At 43.6% G+C, this 17908-nt stretch overlaps 1 protein-coding gene across 1 annotated transcript in view; it reads left to right on the top strand.

Annotated features, from left to right (window-relative positions):
• The window catches only part of LOC143996172 (integrin beta-1-A-like), a 128918-nt gene that overhangs the window by 19458 nt on the left and 91552 nt on the right, over positions 1–17908 (top strand). Inside the window, exons 6-10 of the mRNA XM_077491083.1 lie at positions 2281–2516; positions 4028–4183; positions 9873–9968; positions 10114–10203; positions 10323–10463. Coding sequence (XP_077347209.1) covers positions 2281–2516; positions 4028–4183; positions 9873–9968; positions 10114–10203; positions 10323–10463 — 719 coding nt within the window. The remainder of the gene's footprint in view (positions 1–2280; positions 2517–4027; positions 4184–9872; positions 9969–10113; positions 10204–10322; positions 10464–17908) is intronic.

Raw genomic sequence — 17908 nt, 5'->3', positions numbered from 1 at the left:
ATACTACACTATGAAGTCCTCCTTTTTCTATTGGTATTACTGAGGCACAAAAGGGACTCCATTACCATATTGATGCACAAAGTGAGGCTACCACAGGAATCCAGATTTACCACTGAACCATTTACAGGTTCCAATGCATGTATTGACCAAGCCTAATCAGCAAGGCCACACGCTCTAAGGTGAGCGGCCTTACCTGGGGGGAACACCTGAGTGCACACACAGCACCTTAATATTGGATTGATATCATAGCAACTACTGAATCGCATTGATCTCATGGATTACATTGGAGCACTTTTGAACTTTTTTTGATTGCACAGCACATTGTAGCACTTTTTTCTCACATATGTATATATAGTTTGGTTCACCATTATATTGGTTTAAGGATTTTATTGATTGATTTTTTTCTCACCACATGGACATTTGATCATATCCTGCATGAAATTACTTTATTTGGAATATTGTATCTATTTTAGCACGTTATCACTGTATTGCTGTTGTTATATAGCACATTTTTTCGTTTCACTATTTGGATTTTAAGTTTGAAAGCGCAGCATACTTTAGAATATTGGATGACCTTTGCATGATTTATGAGACATGTGCAATGCTAGCTGCTGATTCAAAATTATAGTGTCATTTGGGAGATCCTATTTTGGGCTTATAGCAAGTGGTGGCTCGCAGGACATTACATTGTTAGTGTAAATTTGCTGTCCCTTCAAAATAACTCAAACGCACAGCCATGTCTAAATCGCTGGCAACAAAAGCGAGTACACCCCTAAGTGAAAATGTCAATTTTCCCTCCCTGTTGTTCTGTGACTCGTTAGTGTTACAAGGTTTCAGGTGTAAATGGGGAGCAGGTGTGTTAAATTTGGTGTTATCGCTCTCACTCTCTCATACTGGTCACCGGTAGTTCAACATGGCACCTCATGGCAAAGAACTCTCTGAGGATCTGAAAAAATTATTATTGCTCTACATAAAGATGGCTTAGGCTATAAAAAGATTGCCAAGACCCTGAAACTGAGCTGCAGCATGGTGGTCAAGACCATACAGCTGTTTAACAGGACAGGCCTTGCCATGGTCGACCAAAGAAGTTGAGTGCACATGCTCAGCGTCATATCCAAAGGTTGTCATTGGGAAATAGACATATGAGTGCTGCCAGCATTACTGCAGAGGTTAAAGGGGTGGGGGGTTAGCCTGTCAGTGCTCAGATCATACACCGCACACTGCATCAAATTGGTCTGCATGGCTGTCATCCTAGAAGGAAGCCTCTTCTAAAGAAAGCCCGCAAACAGTTTGCTGAAGAAAGGGAGAGTAAAGACATGGATTACTGGAACCCTGTCCTGTGGTCTGATGAGACCAAGATGAACGTATTTGGTTCAGATTGTGTCAAGCATGGTGGTAGGAATATCATGGTCTGGGGCTGCATGAGTGCTGCCGGCACTGGGGAGCTACAGTTCATTGAGGGAACCATGAATGCCAACATGTACTGTGACACAATGAAGCAGAGCATGATCCCCTCCCTTCAGAGACTGGGCCGCAGGGCAGTATTCTAACATGATAATGACCCAAAATACACCTTCAAAACGACCACTGCCTTGCTAAAGTTTCTGAGGGTAAAGGTGATGGGCCAGACCTAAACACTATTGAGCATCTGTGGGGCATCCTCAAATGGAAGGTGGAGGTCTTCAACATCCACCAGCTCAGTGATGTCTTCATGGAGGAGTGGAAGTAGATTCCAGTGGCAACCTGTGAAGCTCTGGTGAACTTCATGCCCAAGAGGGTTAAGGCAGTGTTGTAAAATAATGGTGACCACACAAAATATTGACACTTTGGGCCCAATTTGGACATTTTCACTTAGGGGTGTACTTACTTTTGTTGCCAGTGATTTAGACATTAATCTACGCCTGTTCTTACTTGCTTCAACACATGACTCTGAATCATTTTAGGAAAGCATTGCTTTCAAGTAAGTACTTCAGTTTCAACTCTGCACCACTAAGTTAATTCCACACTGGGGACACACAGGGAAGCCACCAGACCTCTTTGCACATCGTGACCGTGGCTCGGTCTGTGGGCGGCGGGAATCCTCCCTGCTGCTCTATTGTATTGTGACAGTTGTACTATACCAACGGTCCCATTTGAGAGAAATCAATCATTAGGTTGACTCCTCTTGAAAGGCAATGACCACAGATAGATTGAAATTTGGCTGGTCCCTGCTTAAGTTTCTCTTTGTACGTATGTTGGAATTTTACTGAATTTTATTTTATATTGTCTGTTTTGCCTCAGGTTTCGGGTCCTTTGTAGATAAGACAGTCATGCCATTTATTAGTACTGCTCCTGCTAAACTTATCAACCCGTGCACCTCTCAGAATTGTACCAGTCCATTCAGTTACAAGAATGTACTCAGCCTCACAAGTAATGGAAGTCATTTCAATGAGCTAGTAGGGAAACAGAAAATCTCTGGTAATCTGGATTCCCCAGAAGGTGGATTTGATGCTATTATGCAAGTCGCTGTGTGTGGTGTAAGTACTGAAGAAAATGTATAACGTACATTGAAATCAACAATTTCTGCACCTACATGTGTTTCATAAAGATAACCTGTCACTACATCACACATAATGCTTTAATTCAGTGTTTTGAAACATAAGCCTACTCGTGTCCTAAATGCTTTCAATCCTGTCTAATACTAAAATGTGCGTAAACCATAACAATGAACTGCTTCTATTTGCTTAATTTTAGTCTGTTACCACTGAAAGCATTTTGTTATAATATACCACTGAAAACATTTTGTTATATCTGTTTGAAAAGGGCAAAAATACCTGTTAATCCTGCTAGAAATACAGACAGTCATGCCGCGTACTCACAACTGGACCGGCAGAAAAGGTCAGATGGAATCATTTCATCAGATATTCCAATCGTGTGTGGGCTTCATCTGACTTTTTTTTTCAAAAATTCTGACAGACCTAGAAATAGAACATGTTTTAAATCTTTCCAATGGAATCAATTCCAATTGGGAAAACCGTTCGTCTGTATGTAATTCGGACGGACCAAAAATGACGCAAGGGTAGCTATTGGCTACTGGCTATTGAACTTCCTTTTCTAGTCCCATCGTATGTCATCGCGTTCTAAACAAACAGACTTTGGTGTGATCGTGTGTAGGCAAGTCCCTTTCAGCCGAACTCCCTCGGAATTCCATCTGCAGCCTTGCCCATCCATCTGCAGCCTTGTCCAGTGTCATTGCAGCCTTGTCAGTGAAGCCTTGCCTCAGTGTAATTTGCAGCCTTGTCATTTGTAGCCTTGACGTTTAAAAATGGTGTCGCCGTGATACTTCTCGGCAGCTCTCGGGTCCTCTTGGCGGCTCTCGGGTCCTGTCGCAGTCCTGAGCGGCGCAGAGAGTATCCGAGTGTACTCGGCTTGGCTCACATTCACGCCCAGTCCCTGTGTTATGTCCATCATAGGGCGGGACTTGGCGTGACTGTGAGCGGAGCTGAGCACACTCGGCTATGTATCTCAGCGGGGCCCCCTATTTGCTGGGGCCCATGGGCTTGAGCCCAGTCAAGCCCAATGGTAAGTCCTGCCCTGTCCATGGTATATCTAATGCCTTGGAAATTCTTTTGTACCCTTCTCCTGACTGATACCTTTTAACAATGAGATCCAGTTCATAGGTCACATTAAAAGTGGAAAAAGTTCTCAAAAGATTTATCTTTGTTTCATTTTTTTACATTATAGAAACCTGACATTTTAACAAGGGTGTGTAGAATTTTTATATCCATCGTATCAAGTTGATGTGTCTCTGTCTGCATGTGTCATCTTAAGTAGTGTTAGCCACCCTGTCCAATTCACTACAGAGCTACAGAGCACCGTAATCTCCCCCATGTGAAGATAGTGACAATGTGCTGTCATTCAGCCTAGTCTTCTCACACTGTGATGGGGGCATTGGTATGGACACAGAAGATTATGACATAGTTTCATGTTTCTATAAGCATTTGAGCATTGCGGGTTTCTTCATGCTTCATGCTTTTTTTTAATGTAGGAACACATTAAATGGAGGAATGTCACACGCTTGTTGGTATTTTCTACCGACGCTGGCTTCCATTTTGCTGGCGATGGCATTTTAGGAGGAATAGTTCTACCAAATGATGGAAAATGTCACATGGAAGACAATGTGTACACAATGAGCCATTATTATGTGAGTCTGCAGATGTTTTTGTGACTTTTGATAATTTCTTTTTCTCTTATGCCGCATACACACGATCGGAAATCCAGCCAGAAAAAGACAGATGAGAGCTTTTCATTGAAAAATTCGACCGTGTGTATGCTCCATCGGAATTTAGCTGTCCCAATTTCCACCAGCCAAAAATTGATAACATGTTCTCAATTTTCCCTTACGGAACAACTTTGTATCGGAAATTCCGATCGTGTGTATGCAATTCCGACACGCCAAAAATCACGCATGGTCAGATTCAACTACGAGACAGAAGCTATTGGCTATTCAACTTCCTTTTTCTAGTCCCATCGTACGTGCTGTACCTCACTGCGTTCTAAACGATGCAGTGACAGTGCATATTTTTTAGCACTGATAACTCTATTGGTGTCACTGGTCCCCAAAAAAGTGTCACTCAGTGTCCAATTTGTCCGCCGTAATGTTGCAGTCCCACTATAGTTCACTGATCACCACCATTATTATAAAAAAATTTAAAAAAATTTAAAATACATAAATATATCCCATAGTTTGTAGACACTATAACTTTGCGCAAACCAATCAATTTACACTTATTGGGATTTTTTGTAGCAGAATACATGTTGGGCTAAATTGATAAAGAAATTAGATTTTTTGCATTTTTTTATTCGATGTGTTTTATAGCAGAAAGTAAAAATATATATATATATATATATATATATATATATATATATATATATATATATATATTTATTTTTTTCAAAATTGTCTGTCTTTTTTGTTTATAGCACAAAAAATAAATAAACGCATAGGTGATGAAATATCAACAAAGGAAAGCTCTATTTGTGAGGAAATAAAGGACATATATTTGGGTACAGTGTTGCACGACCCCGCAATAGTCATTTAAAGTAATGCCGTGTCGTATCACAAAATATGGCCTGGTCATGAAGGGGGGTAAACCTTCAGGAGCTGAAGTGGCTACTTGTAAATCTTAGGGAAATTGAGTATATTTGTTATTGCTCTATATCCAAAGATATAATCACAGTGGGGCAAAAAGTATTTAGTCAGCCACCAATTGTGCAAGTTCTCCCACTTAAAATGATGAGAGAGGCCTGTAATTGTCATCATAGGTATACCTCAACTATGAGAGACAAAATGTGGAAACAAATCCAGACAATCACATTGTCGGATTTTTGAAAGAATTTATTTGCAAATTATGGTGGAAAATAAGTATTTGGTCACCTACAAACAAGCAAGATTTCTGGCTCTCACAGACCTGTATCTTCTTCTTTAAGAGGCTCCTCTGTCCTCTGCTCATTACCTGCATTGATGGCACCTGTTTGAACTTGTTATTAGTATAAAAGACACCTGTCCATAACCTCAAACAGTCATACTCCAAACTCCACTATGGTGAAGACCAAAGAGCTGTCGAAGGACACCAGAAACAAAATTGTAGACCTGCAACAGGCTGGGAAGACTGAATCTGCAATATGCAAGCAACCTGGTGTCAAGAAATCAACAGTGGGAGCAATAATTAGAAAATGGAAGACATACGAGACCAGTGATAATCTCCCTCAATCTGGGGCTCCACGCAAGATCTCACCCCATGGGGTCAAAATGATCACAAGAACAGTGTGCAAAAATCCCAGAACCACAGGGGGGGGACCTAGTGAAATACCTGCAGAGAGCTGGGACAAACGTAACAAAGGCTACCATCAGTAACACACTACGCCAACCAGCGACTCAGATTCTGCAGTGCCAGACGTGTCCCCCTGCTTAAGCCAGTACATGTTCAGGCCCATCTGAGGTTTGCTAGAGGGCATTTGGATGATCCAGAAGAGGATTTGGAGAATGTCATATGGTCAGATGAAACCAAAGTAAAACTGTTTGGTAGAAACACAGCTCGTTGTGTTTGGAGGAGAGAGAGTGCTAAGTTGCAGCCAAAGAACACCATACCTACTGTGAATCATGGGGGTGGCAACATCATGCTTTGGGGTTGTTTCTCTGCAAAGGGAACAGGAAAACTGATCCATGTACATGAAATAATGAATGGGGCCATGAGATTTTGAGCGCAAACTTCCTTCCATCAGCAAGGGGATTGAAGAAGAAACGTGGCTGGGTCTTTCAGCATGACAATGATCCCAAACACACTGCCCGGGCAACAAAGGAGTGGCTTCGTAAGAAGCATTTCAAGATCCTGGAGTGGCCTAGCCAGTCTCCAGATCTCAACCCCCATAGAAAACCTTTGGAGGGAGTTGAAAGTCTTTGTTGCCCAGCGTAAACATCACTGTCCTAGAGGAGATCTGCATGGAGGAATGGGCCAACATACCAGCAACAGTGTGCGACAACCTTGTGAAGACTGAGGCCGCGTACACACGGGCGGATTGTCTGCCCAACTTAGTCCGCTGAACCGTGTTTCAGCGGACAATCCGCTCGTGTGTGGGCTTCAGCGGACTTTTTCAGCGGACAGTCTTTCGGAATTTCCGTAATTTTGTCTGTCCAAACTTGGTTTTGTCCGTCCAAACTTGGTTTCAGCGGACAGTCCGCTCGTGTGTAGGCAAGTTGGACGGACTAAGTATGGCGCATGCTCGGAAAGGATTTACACGGCCAAAGGTTGCATTGCAGTGTATTGGACGTCGTTTTTCTAGTCCCGTCGTACGTGCTGTACACGTCATCGCGCAAGCTTTCAACGGACTGTCTGTTCATCGTGTGTGGTCAAGTCCGTTCATTCAAATGTTGGACGGACTGTCTGTCGGATTGTCTGACGAACTTAGTTGGGCAGACAATCCGCCCGTGTGTACGCGGCCTTACAGAAAACGTCTGACCTCTGTCATAGCCAACAAAGGCTATATAACAAAGTATTGAGATGGACTTTTGATATTGACAAAATACTTATTTTCCCCCATAATTTGCAAATAAATTCTTTCCAAATCAGACAATGTGATTGTCTGGATTTGTTCCACATTTTGTCTTGCATATTTGAGGTATACCTATGATGACAATTACAGGCCTCTCTCATCTTTTTAAGTGGGAGAACTTGCACAATTGGTGGCTGACTAAATACTTTTTTGCCTCACTGTAATTGCTAAGTAAGATGACACTGATTTATTTTTAAAGACACACACACAAATTCCATAGCACAGCACAAGATACAGAAGCTATTAGCATTTTCAAATATCAAAGCTTCAATGGAAACATTTAGTCTTATTATTCCGTAAACAGCTGCTGAGTTCAATCTTTCTTTATCTTTTCCTGATCAAACTTTCTTCCAAATGACTGTCCAGGAGGTCAGCTGTTTATGGAACCGGCCATAAACTTGTTATGGTGGTCAAATTTATTGGCATAATCTTATTACTATCATATGGGTCATATAACCAAAAAATAAAAAAGAGGGGCTATGGACTTTTTAGGCACAGTCACAAAGACTTTACATTTAAAACATACAGTTTTATTTACATATGTAACAATAAATACACAAACAACTTTAAAAAGTCATAAACAGTCAAGAATTCATCCCACAGATGTTACCGCTATTTATACTATAGCCATAATATAAGAAGTAGTAAGAAACAAAAAACCTTCTCTTGAAAGTGAAACATTCCAAGACATGGTATAGGGACAAAATCGCAGAACATCAGAGGTGATTAAATGCTGGTGCTTTGCTCGACATGTTTTGTGTGTCTTCACGCTTCTTCCAGAGCTAATTATGACTAATTAATAAAAGAGGAAAAACGTTTTTTTTTTTTTGATAATAAAAAAAACAATACAGTAAATTGTATTATATATCTAAAACATCAGATAAAGAGTGCAATCTGAAGAGTCTGGTCTAAAGTGATGCACCGGTGCAGAGGGGAAACAGTTTATAAAGGGCACTATGGGGGCGTACGTAACATGATATAAAAAGTAAGAAAAGAAAAGAAAAAAAAACATTTTATTATTAAAATAAATAATAGATAATAATGAAGAAATACTTACTAGTTATAGCGTCAAAGGAAAGATTTATGTTTTTTTGTTTCTTACTACTGAGTATATTATGGCTATAGTATAAATAGCGGTAACATCTGTTGGATGAATTCTTGACTGTTTATGAGTTTTTAAAGTTGTTTGTGTATTTATTGTTATATATATAAACAAAACTGTATGTTTTAAATTTAAAGTCTTTGTGATTGTGCCTTAAAAGTCCATAGCCCCTCTTTTTTCTTTTTTCTTTATATGACCCAAATTCAGGACGTGGTACGCTTTGATATTAATTTGTATCCACTTGGTGTGTTGATACACTCAGTCTTTTTCACTATCATAATATGGTTGTGCATTACTGATGGTCTATGGTGGAAGAAAAAAGGGATAACAGTTAGATACTTGCAGTCCTCTTTTGAGGGTCTATTAGAAATGGCCCTCCCCAAACAGGATTTTGCACTTAACCTGTAGGTTAATAAGAGAACCAGAAACTTTGCTTAGTGTAAGAGTGAGGAGTGAGTTTGATAAAAAGTTGGCAGTGCCTCCACCCGGGACAAGGTCTCCATGAACAGAGGGGATTCCCTTCCTTGAAAATTAACTAGTAATTTAACTACAGTAATGAGAAGCAAAAGAATTACCGCAGCCAGCCTATAACATTAACCATAATTAAAAAGATGCCCGCCAGTATTGAAATAATACGTGCTTTAAGATAGAAAATGTTAATAATGGTACATAAATCCATTGCAACAAGTATTACCAGCAAAGGGTCCAACAAAAGTCCTGATGGATTGTGCACGTATACCCAGGTATATATAGTTATTAATAAAGATAGCCCCAAATTAATGTTGCAGCAAAGTTCAGTTGCAGTGGCCCCTGAGAATGATCATAATGTGGCATCCATCTTTGTGTCAGAGACCTGAAGACAAGATCAGCAGTGATGGGGAGACCCTCTAAACCGTTGTCTAACCAGCCTGGAAAGCAACTTCTCCCCAGCTGAAACTGCAGTGTGGCAATGGAAATCAGGGTCGCTTATCTACTCTGTGTTCTTAATAGTTTCTAATTTATTATGCATCCGGACCTCTAACTACAAGAAATGACCATCAGATGCCTAACCTGGCTCCAGCCTATGTTGGTTATTGAGCCCTAACCTAAAACTAGCTATAGAATACCAGATCAGAAGGGACAAGGCTAACTAAAATATCAGGAGCTGCATATAAACTATACTGTAATGAACCATTTTCATCTACTAATATACTGGAAGAGGATCACTACACACTGTAGCACAGACCTACCTATCTGGCACTGTGCGTGTAAATTAATAACAATAGGACAGAGATATGTCTGTATTAAAATATGGGAATACTTGCCTAATAGTCTCTCTTTCTGTCTTGGGTGAAATATAGCAGCTCCTGTGTCTATAAAGCCATGCTGCCTCAGACTTTCTCTCCACTTCCTCCTTCTGGGGCTTTCAACCCAACAACCTAGAGACAGGAAGAGCTATACATAAATAATTATGTGACATTAATGGTACAGCCACACTTGTAAATAGAGAAAGTAGAGGGAAGTAGATCCCTACATATTTCTAGAACTGATCTTAGTCGGCAACTGAAAAAAAATATGAATTCTAGATCTTCTAAGAATACTTAGCTTGCTGCGTTTCCTATATCCAATAAGCATAATGATAGCTTTTGAATCCAACCAAAATATATACAGTATTTTTACAGAATACTTACATTCACAGGACTACCCCTCAATCGCTCATTTAGCCCAGAAGCTCACTGAAAACAACATACAAACAATCTTTGCTGTTAGTGAGGAATTTCAGCCTCTTTACAAGGTATGTGAATTGTGTGTGTGTGTGTGTTTTGTTTTGTTTTTTTGTGAATTTTTTTAGTTTTTTTTTCGGCTTTGTGTTTAACCAGCCCAGACAATTACCCCACTACCACACAAATAGTAATTAAAATGTTCCGTCTCATTTCTAGGAGCTGAAAAATCTAATCCCAAAATCAGCTGTGGGAACTCTGTCTTCAAACTCTAGTAATGTAATTCAGCTGATCATTGATTCCTACAACGTAAGTACACACTTCTGACTCTGGCTGATAACCATCTTGGCTCCTGTTTGCTTCCTGTTTTCAAAGCTTTGTGGTACTTCTTATGTAAAAATTGTGTTTATTTTATATTTTATATCCAGTCACTGTCTTCAGAGCTTATTCTAGAAAACAGCAAATTGCCAGAAGGTGTAACAATCAATTATAAGTCATTCTGTAAGAACGGAGTTATTGGAACAGAAGAAAATGGAAGGAAATGCTCCAATATCTCTATTGGAGATCAGGTAAGAATTTGCCGATTAATAGCTTATGCTGGGATTTATGGGGTGGGCTGATGGGTAGTCAGATGGAAAAGGCCAAATACAGGCAACCTGACAGGTACATGCGTAAGATTCAAGTGGTTACACCTTTATTGTTTTATGCAGGTACATCTCATACAATTAGAATATCATCAAAAAGTTAATTTATTTCAGTAATTAATTCAAAAAGTGAAATTCATATATTTTATATAGATGCATTACACACAGAGCAATACATTTCAAGCATTTCTTTCTTTTAATTTTGATGATTATGGCTTACAGCTAGTGAAAAAACAAAATTCAGTATTTCAGAAAAATAGAATATTACATAAGACCAATAAAAACAAGGATTTTTAATACAGAAATGTTGGCTCACTGAAAAGAATGTCCATGTACAGTATAATATGCAGTTAATACTTGGTTGGGGCTCATTTTACATGAATTACTGCATCAATGCAGCATGACATGGAGGCGATCAGCCTGTGGCACTGCTGAAATGTTATGGAGGCCCAGATTTCTTTTATAGTGGCTTTCAGCTCATCTGCATTGTTGGGTCTGGTGTCTCTCATCTTCCACTTGGCAAAACCCCACAGATTCTCTATGGGGTTTAGGTCAGGTGAGATTGCTGGACAATCAAGCACAGTGATACCGTGATCATTAAACCATTGGTACTTTTGGCAGTGTGGGCAGGTGTAAAGTCCTGCTGGAAAATGAAATCAGCATCTCCATAAAGCTGGTCAGCAGAGGGAAGAATGAAGTGCTCTAGAATTCCCTGGTAGAGGGCTGCTCTTACTTTGGACTTGATAAAACACAGTGAACAAACACCAGCAGATGACATGGCTCCCCAAATCCTCACGGACTGTGGACATTTTTGCATTTAATTTGAAAATCAAGGTCCCAGAGTCTCTAGCAGGAAATTCCAGAGCACTTTAAGCATTTTAAGCATCTAATGAGAGTGCATGGATATTGGGACGGATGATTTAAACAGGTTCACTCGAATAACATCTGCATCCTAGTCATCTGCAAGCTTAAAGGCCCAGGCTGGGTTAAGCCACTTGCCTTTAATGCTTGCCATTTGGTAAGTTTAATCAACAGCTACGGTGATTGGGCACATTTTTTGTTTGTGCATGAACACTGCAGTGTTCATTAACCTTTGATTACAGCATTCGTATATTTTTGTGACATTGTGTGTTTCTTATGGACTCAATTATATGAAATATTAAAGCACAGCTTTTTTTTACTTTTATTGCTATATAAGTACCTGTAATAAATATAAAGGGTAAGCCAAGGCATCACAGAGAGGAGGAATGCCAGTCTAGACCATATATGTTGTATCTAGCCTGAGTTGACATAAAAAATATTCCAAACAATAAAGATGTAAGACTAGTGATGGACGAACTTCCGACGGGACGTTTCGCGAACGCGGACCGTGAACGCGGCCGATAGTTCGCGAACCGGAACGTTCGCGGCGGGCCCCATTGACTTCAATGGGAGGCGAACTTTGCAAATCTACAGGTCAAATTTGCAGCCACAAAATAATTAATAGCTGTGCAAACATAGTCCCACCACATGGCCAATGACATAACACATGTATGAGGTGAATCTGGGATTGACAACTACAAGCATTCTTTTTTTATATGGGAAATTGTTGTGACAATTCAGGACTGTGGAGCGCATTAAGGCAATGGAGGAGAGGGAAGGTCAGGGTAGGCAAAGAAGAGGGTGCAGGAGATGATCACCAGCAGCGTGACATACAGCAATGACACCTGCACCGTGATAGAGTCATCTGACACCAGCACCGTGATAGAGAGCACTGACATCAGCAGCGTGACATACAGCAATGACACCTGCACAGTGATAGAGTCATCTGACACCAGCACCGTGATAGAGAGCACTGACATCAGCAGCGTGACATAAAGCACTAACACCAGCACCGTGATATACAGCACTGACAGCAGCACCGTGATAGAGAGCACTGACATCAGCAGCGTAACATACAGCAATGACACCTGCACCATGATAGAGTCATCTGACAACAGCACCGTGATAGAGAGCACTGACATCAGCAGCGTGACATAAAGCACTAACACCAGCACCGTGATATACAGCACTGACAGCAGCACCGTGATAGAGAGCACTGACATCAGCAGCGTGACATACAGCAATGACACCTGCACCATGATAGAGTCATCTGACAACAGCACCGTGATAGAGAGCACTGACATCAGCAGCGTGACATAAAGCACTAACACCAGCACCGTGATATACAGCACTGACAGCAGCACCGTGATAGAGAGCACTGACATCAGCAGTGTGACATACAGCAATGACACCTGCACCGTGATAGAGTCATCTGACACCAGCACCGTGATAGAGAGCACTGACATCAGCAGCGTGACATAAAGCACTAACACCAGCACCGTGATATACAGCACAGACAGCAGCACCGTGATAGCGAGTACTGACATCAGCACCATGATATACAGCACTGATACCTGCACCGTAAGCAGCCCCAGGAGGAAGTCAGCATAGCACAGGGATGGTGGGAGCCCCTCATAATGAGCATAGCACAGGGATGGTGGGACCCCCTCATAAAGAGCATATCACAGGGATGGTGGGAGCCCCTCATAATATGCACAGCAGAGGTACAGCCCCAGGAGGAAGTCAGCACAGCACAGGGATGGTGGGAGCCCCTCATAATAAGCAGCCCCAGGAGGAAGTCAGCACAGCACAGGGATGGTGGGAGCCCCTCATAATAAGCAGCCCCAGGAGGATGTCAGCATAGCACAGGGATGGTGGGAGCCCCTCATAATGAGCATAGCACAGGGATGGTGGGAGCCCCTCATAATATGCACAGCAGAGGTACAGCCCCAGGAGGAAGTCAGCACAGCACAGGGATGGTGGGAGCCCCTCATAATAAGCAGCCCCAGGAGGAAGTCAGCACAGCACAGGGATGGTGGGAGCCCCTCATAATGAGCAGCCCCAGTAGAAATATGACACCGCTCAACCTCTTCAAAGAGGCGGGTATGGGCATATAGTACAGTGTGTTTTTTTTGGACAAGGAAGAGAGCCAAATGAAGAAAGAAGGTCTGTGTGCTCGATTAAAAAAATTGTTTATCGGCATATACAAGGTCTACTGGTCACATGTGTTGAATTCCTCCGAGATCCATGCCTCATTCATTTTTAGAAATGTGAGGTAGTTAACACTGTCGTGAACTAGGCGAGTACGCTTATCGGTCACGATCCCCCCTGCTGCGATGAACGTCCTTTCGGACAGGACACTGGACGAGGGGCAAGCCAACAGTTCGATTGCAAATTGGGCAAGCTCTGGCCAGAGGTCAAGCCTGCCCACCCAGTAGTCCAGGGGTTCATCACTCCTCAGAGCGTCCACATCGGCCGTTAACCCGATGTAGTCGAACACCTGACGGTCTAGGCGTTCCCTGATGCTGGATCCGGATGACACCTGTCGATGGGTCGGCTGAAAGAATGACCTCATATCCGAAGTCACCAACACATCTTCAAACCGGTCTCTTCTTGCAGGCGCTGTCAGATTGGTACCCGCAACTCCTTCTCTAAGAGTGGGAATTGCTCCTCTGCCAGCGCACGCAAAAGCAGAATGCAGCATTTTTCGAAGCAAGGCCTGGAAGTGCTCCATTCTGACAGCCCTCTGTGACAGCGGTAACATTTCCGCCATTTTGTGTTTGTACCTGGGGTCTAAGTACGTTGCCACCCAGTACTGGTCCTTGACCCTTATGCTTTTTATACGGGGGTCCCTATTAAAACACTGGAGCATGAAGGCCCCCATTTGCACTAAACTGGAAGCGGTGTGGTGGCCTGGCTCCTGCTCATCATCCAGGATAATGTCGTCCTCTTCATTCTCCTCTCTCCATCCACGCACAACAGGGATCCCAGAAAGGTTTAAAGCATGCTCTTCTTGCTCCTCCTCATCCGCCCCGGCACCATCCTCCTCTGACTCCTCTTCAGACTCCTGTTGTTCCCTTGTCTCAGATAGAGTAGCCCCCCCTGGGAATTCATCCAGCATTGCGACTTCCTCATCTTCCCGCTCCTGCTCCTCCACAGCTTGATCAATGACACAACGCAATGCACGCTCCATAAAGAAGGCATAAGGTACCATGTCACTGATGGCGTCATGGCTGCGACTGACCAGTTTGGTGATCTCCTCAAATGGGCGCAGAAGTCTGCATGCGTCGCGCATGAGCAGCCACTGGCGTGGTGAAAAAAACCCCAGCTCCCCAGAACCTGTTCTGCCACAGAGTTCATACAGGTAGACGTTAACTGCACATTTCTGCTGGAGCAGCCTATCAAGCATATAGAAGGTTGAGTTCCATTGTGTCGGGCAATCGCAAATAAGATGTCTGACCGGCAGATTGCGTCGCCGCTGAATGTCAGCAAGGCGAGCCATTGCCGTGTAAGATCTTCTGAAATGGCCCGAGATTTTCCTTGCCTGCCGCAAGATGTCCTGGACCCCAGGGTATTTGACAACGAATCGCTGCACGACCAAGTTTAAGACGTGTGTCATGCATGGCACGCACGTGATTTTGCCCTGTTTCAATGCGCTGTCACATACCACTTTACCAACTGTCAAATTAAGCGGTGTTAGCCACTGATCTGCCTGTGAACGCAAAGCTGAAAGGAGTGCTGGGCCAGTGTGGCTCTTGGCTTCCAGGCACAACAGACGGAGCACGGCATGGCAACGTCTCACCTGGCATGTCGAATAGGTTCTGGGGAGCTTGGGCGGCGCAGCGGAAGAGACGCTAGCAGCGGAAAAGGAGGAGTCAGCCCAGGAGGAAAGGGAGGAGGATGGAGCAGGAGGAGGAGGAGAAGAAGGGTCAGGCCTGCATGCAATCCGTGGCGGTAAAACCAAATCTACACGGGTGCCACGGGTTACATGCTTGACGGCCGTCAGAAGGTTCACCCAGTGGGCAGTAAAAGTGATATACCTTCCCTGCCCGTGTCTGCTAGACCACGTGTCTGTGGTCAGATGTATCTTGGCACCGACACTGTGTGCCAGAGATACATTCACTTGCCCCTGAACATGGCCATATAGCTCTGGGATGCCCTTCTCTGAGAAATACTTCCTTCCTGGGACCTTCCATTGTGGTGTTCCAATGGCCACAAATTTGCGAAAGGCCTCCGAGTCCACCAGTTAATATGGCAGTAGTTGGCGGGCTATGAGTTCTGACAAGCCAGCCGTCAACCGTTGGGCAAGAGGGTTATCCGGCGTCATCATTTTTTACGCTCGAACATTAGGCCCACGGAAGCCTGCCTTTTTGCAGAAAAACCTGAGCTTGGCGTGATGGAAGGTGGAGTGGAGGACAATTGTGAGAAGAGAGGAGAAGGAGAAGTAGAAGACGAGGCTGGACAGTGAGAGCCTGGAGTGTGGCTTTGTGTGTTCCATTGCTCCCACTGGGCTCGGTGATGGCTGCTCATGTGCCTTCTTAAGGCGGTCGTCCCTAGGTGAGTGTTGGGCTTACCGCGACTAATGTGTTGACTGCAAAGATTGCAGATGGCAACGCTATTGTCAGCAGCGGACACGTTAAAAAAAGCCCACACTGCGGAGCCATGTGTCGGTGTCCTGGGAGCGCCAGATGTGACCGTACATGGTCGATGACTCGCTCCTGAAACATTTTCAGTCTGCTTTGTCCCTCCTGTGCAATGTAAGTTATTCCTGCTTCTTTTCCCTATCTGCTGGTCCATATCTCCCTCTGAACTCCCCTCCTCTTCCTCTCTTGTGGGCACCCACATGACATCACTAGACACGTCATCATCGATGTCACCTTCCCCACCGCTATAAGTAGAGATCTCGGAGTAGGCAGCAACACCGGGGACCAACCTCCTGCTTGGGCTGATCCGGGTACTGTCGTCAGACTGCTGAGTAGCGGTTGTTGCTACCTCCTCTTCCTGATCCAATACCAAGAGTGGCTGCGCATCAGAAATGTCTTGCTATGGATCGGAAAATAATTCATGTGACTCAAGCGGAAGGTATGTGGTGGTGGTGGTGTTGTTGGTGGTAGTGTCTTTGGGGGTGCACATAGCAGAGAGTGAAGAAGAGGGTGCAGATCGAGAGGATGAGGAGGGTGCAGAAGAGTAAGGCTGAGTGAGCCACTCAACAAAGTCTGGTGTGTCCTTTAAATGAATTGAACGCACCTTCTGCAACTTCCCACTTTGGCTCAAGCCTGTTGCTCCTGCCCTACCCCTACCACCCCTGCGGAAGGGCCTGCCTCTTCCTCTGCCTGTCATTTTTTAAATGACCCTGTGACAAAACTCTCAGTCCCTATACTGATGAAGGACTGCTGCAGTATAGGGCAGTGGTCAGCAGTAGTGCACCTCAACCCTATGTATTGTGGACCTATACCAGTCCTTATAGAATAGCAGACTGTACCTCACTCAACCCTATGTACTGTAGCACCCTAGACCAGGTTACCAGTCCTTATAAGGACCTTTGTGGAACAAGTAGGTTGTGTGTGACTGATTAGCAGACTGTACGTCAGTCCCTATACTGATGAAGGACTGCTGCAGTTTAGGGCAGCGGTCAGCAGTAGTGCACCTCAACCCTATGTATTGTGGACCTATACCAGTCCTTACGGAATAGCAGACTGTACCTCACTCAACCCTATGTACTGTAGCACCCTAGACCAGGTTACCAGTCCTTATAAGGACCTTTGTGGAACAAGTAGGTTGTGTGTGACTGATTAGCAGACTGTACGTCAGTCCCTATACTGATGAAGGACTGCTGCAGTTTAGGGCAGCGGTCAGCAGTAGTGCACCTCAACCCTATGTATTGTGGACCTATACCAGTCCTTATAGAATAGCAGACTGTACCTCACTCAACCCTATGTACTGTAGCACCCTAGACCAGATTACCAGTCCTTATAAGGACCTTTTGTGGAACAAGTAGGTTGTGTGTGACTGATTAGCAGACTGTACGTCAGTCCCTATACTGATGAAGGAGTGCTGCAGTATAGTGCAGCGGTCAGCAGTAGTGCACCTCAACCCTATGTATTATGGACCTATACCAGTCCTTACGGAATAGCAGACTGTACCTCACTCAACCCTATGTACTGTAGCACCCTAGACCTTACCAGTCCTTATAAGGACCTTTGTGGAACAAGTAGGTTGTGAATGATTAGCAGACTGCAGCAGAAGGGCAGCAGTCAAGTATAATATTCTTTCTATATTTGGAAGAAAGAATATTATACGTGTACAAGCCTATTACCATACCACTGATACCAGTCCTGAAAAGAACCTTTGTGGCCCTAATATAATAACAGCTACTGATTAAACTGACCCTCACTGCCTCACACACAGCTTCCTGCCTGTCCCTATATAAACGACAAAACAGAGGCTACTGGAACAATAACTTGAATAGCACTTTTGTGGACCTGATAGTAACAGCTAATGACTAAACT

This window comes from Lithobates pipiens, unplaced genomic scaffold (genome assembly GCF_037356315.1).
Source record: "Lithobates pipiens isolate NorthernLeopardFrog02 unplaced genomic scaffold, aLitPip1_a1.2 Scaffold_19, whole genome shotgun sequence".
NCBI classification, from domain to species: Eukaryota; Metazoa; Chordata; class Amphibia; order Anura; family Ranidae; genus Lithobates; species Lithobates pipiens.
This window is presented reverse-complemented; position numbering and strand designations above follow the sequence as displayed.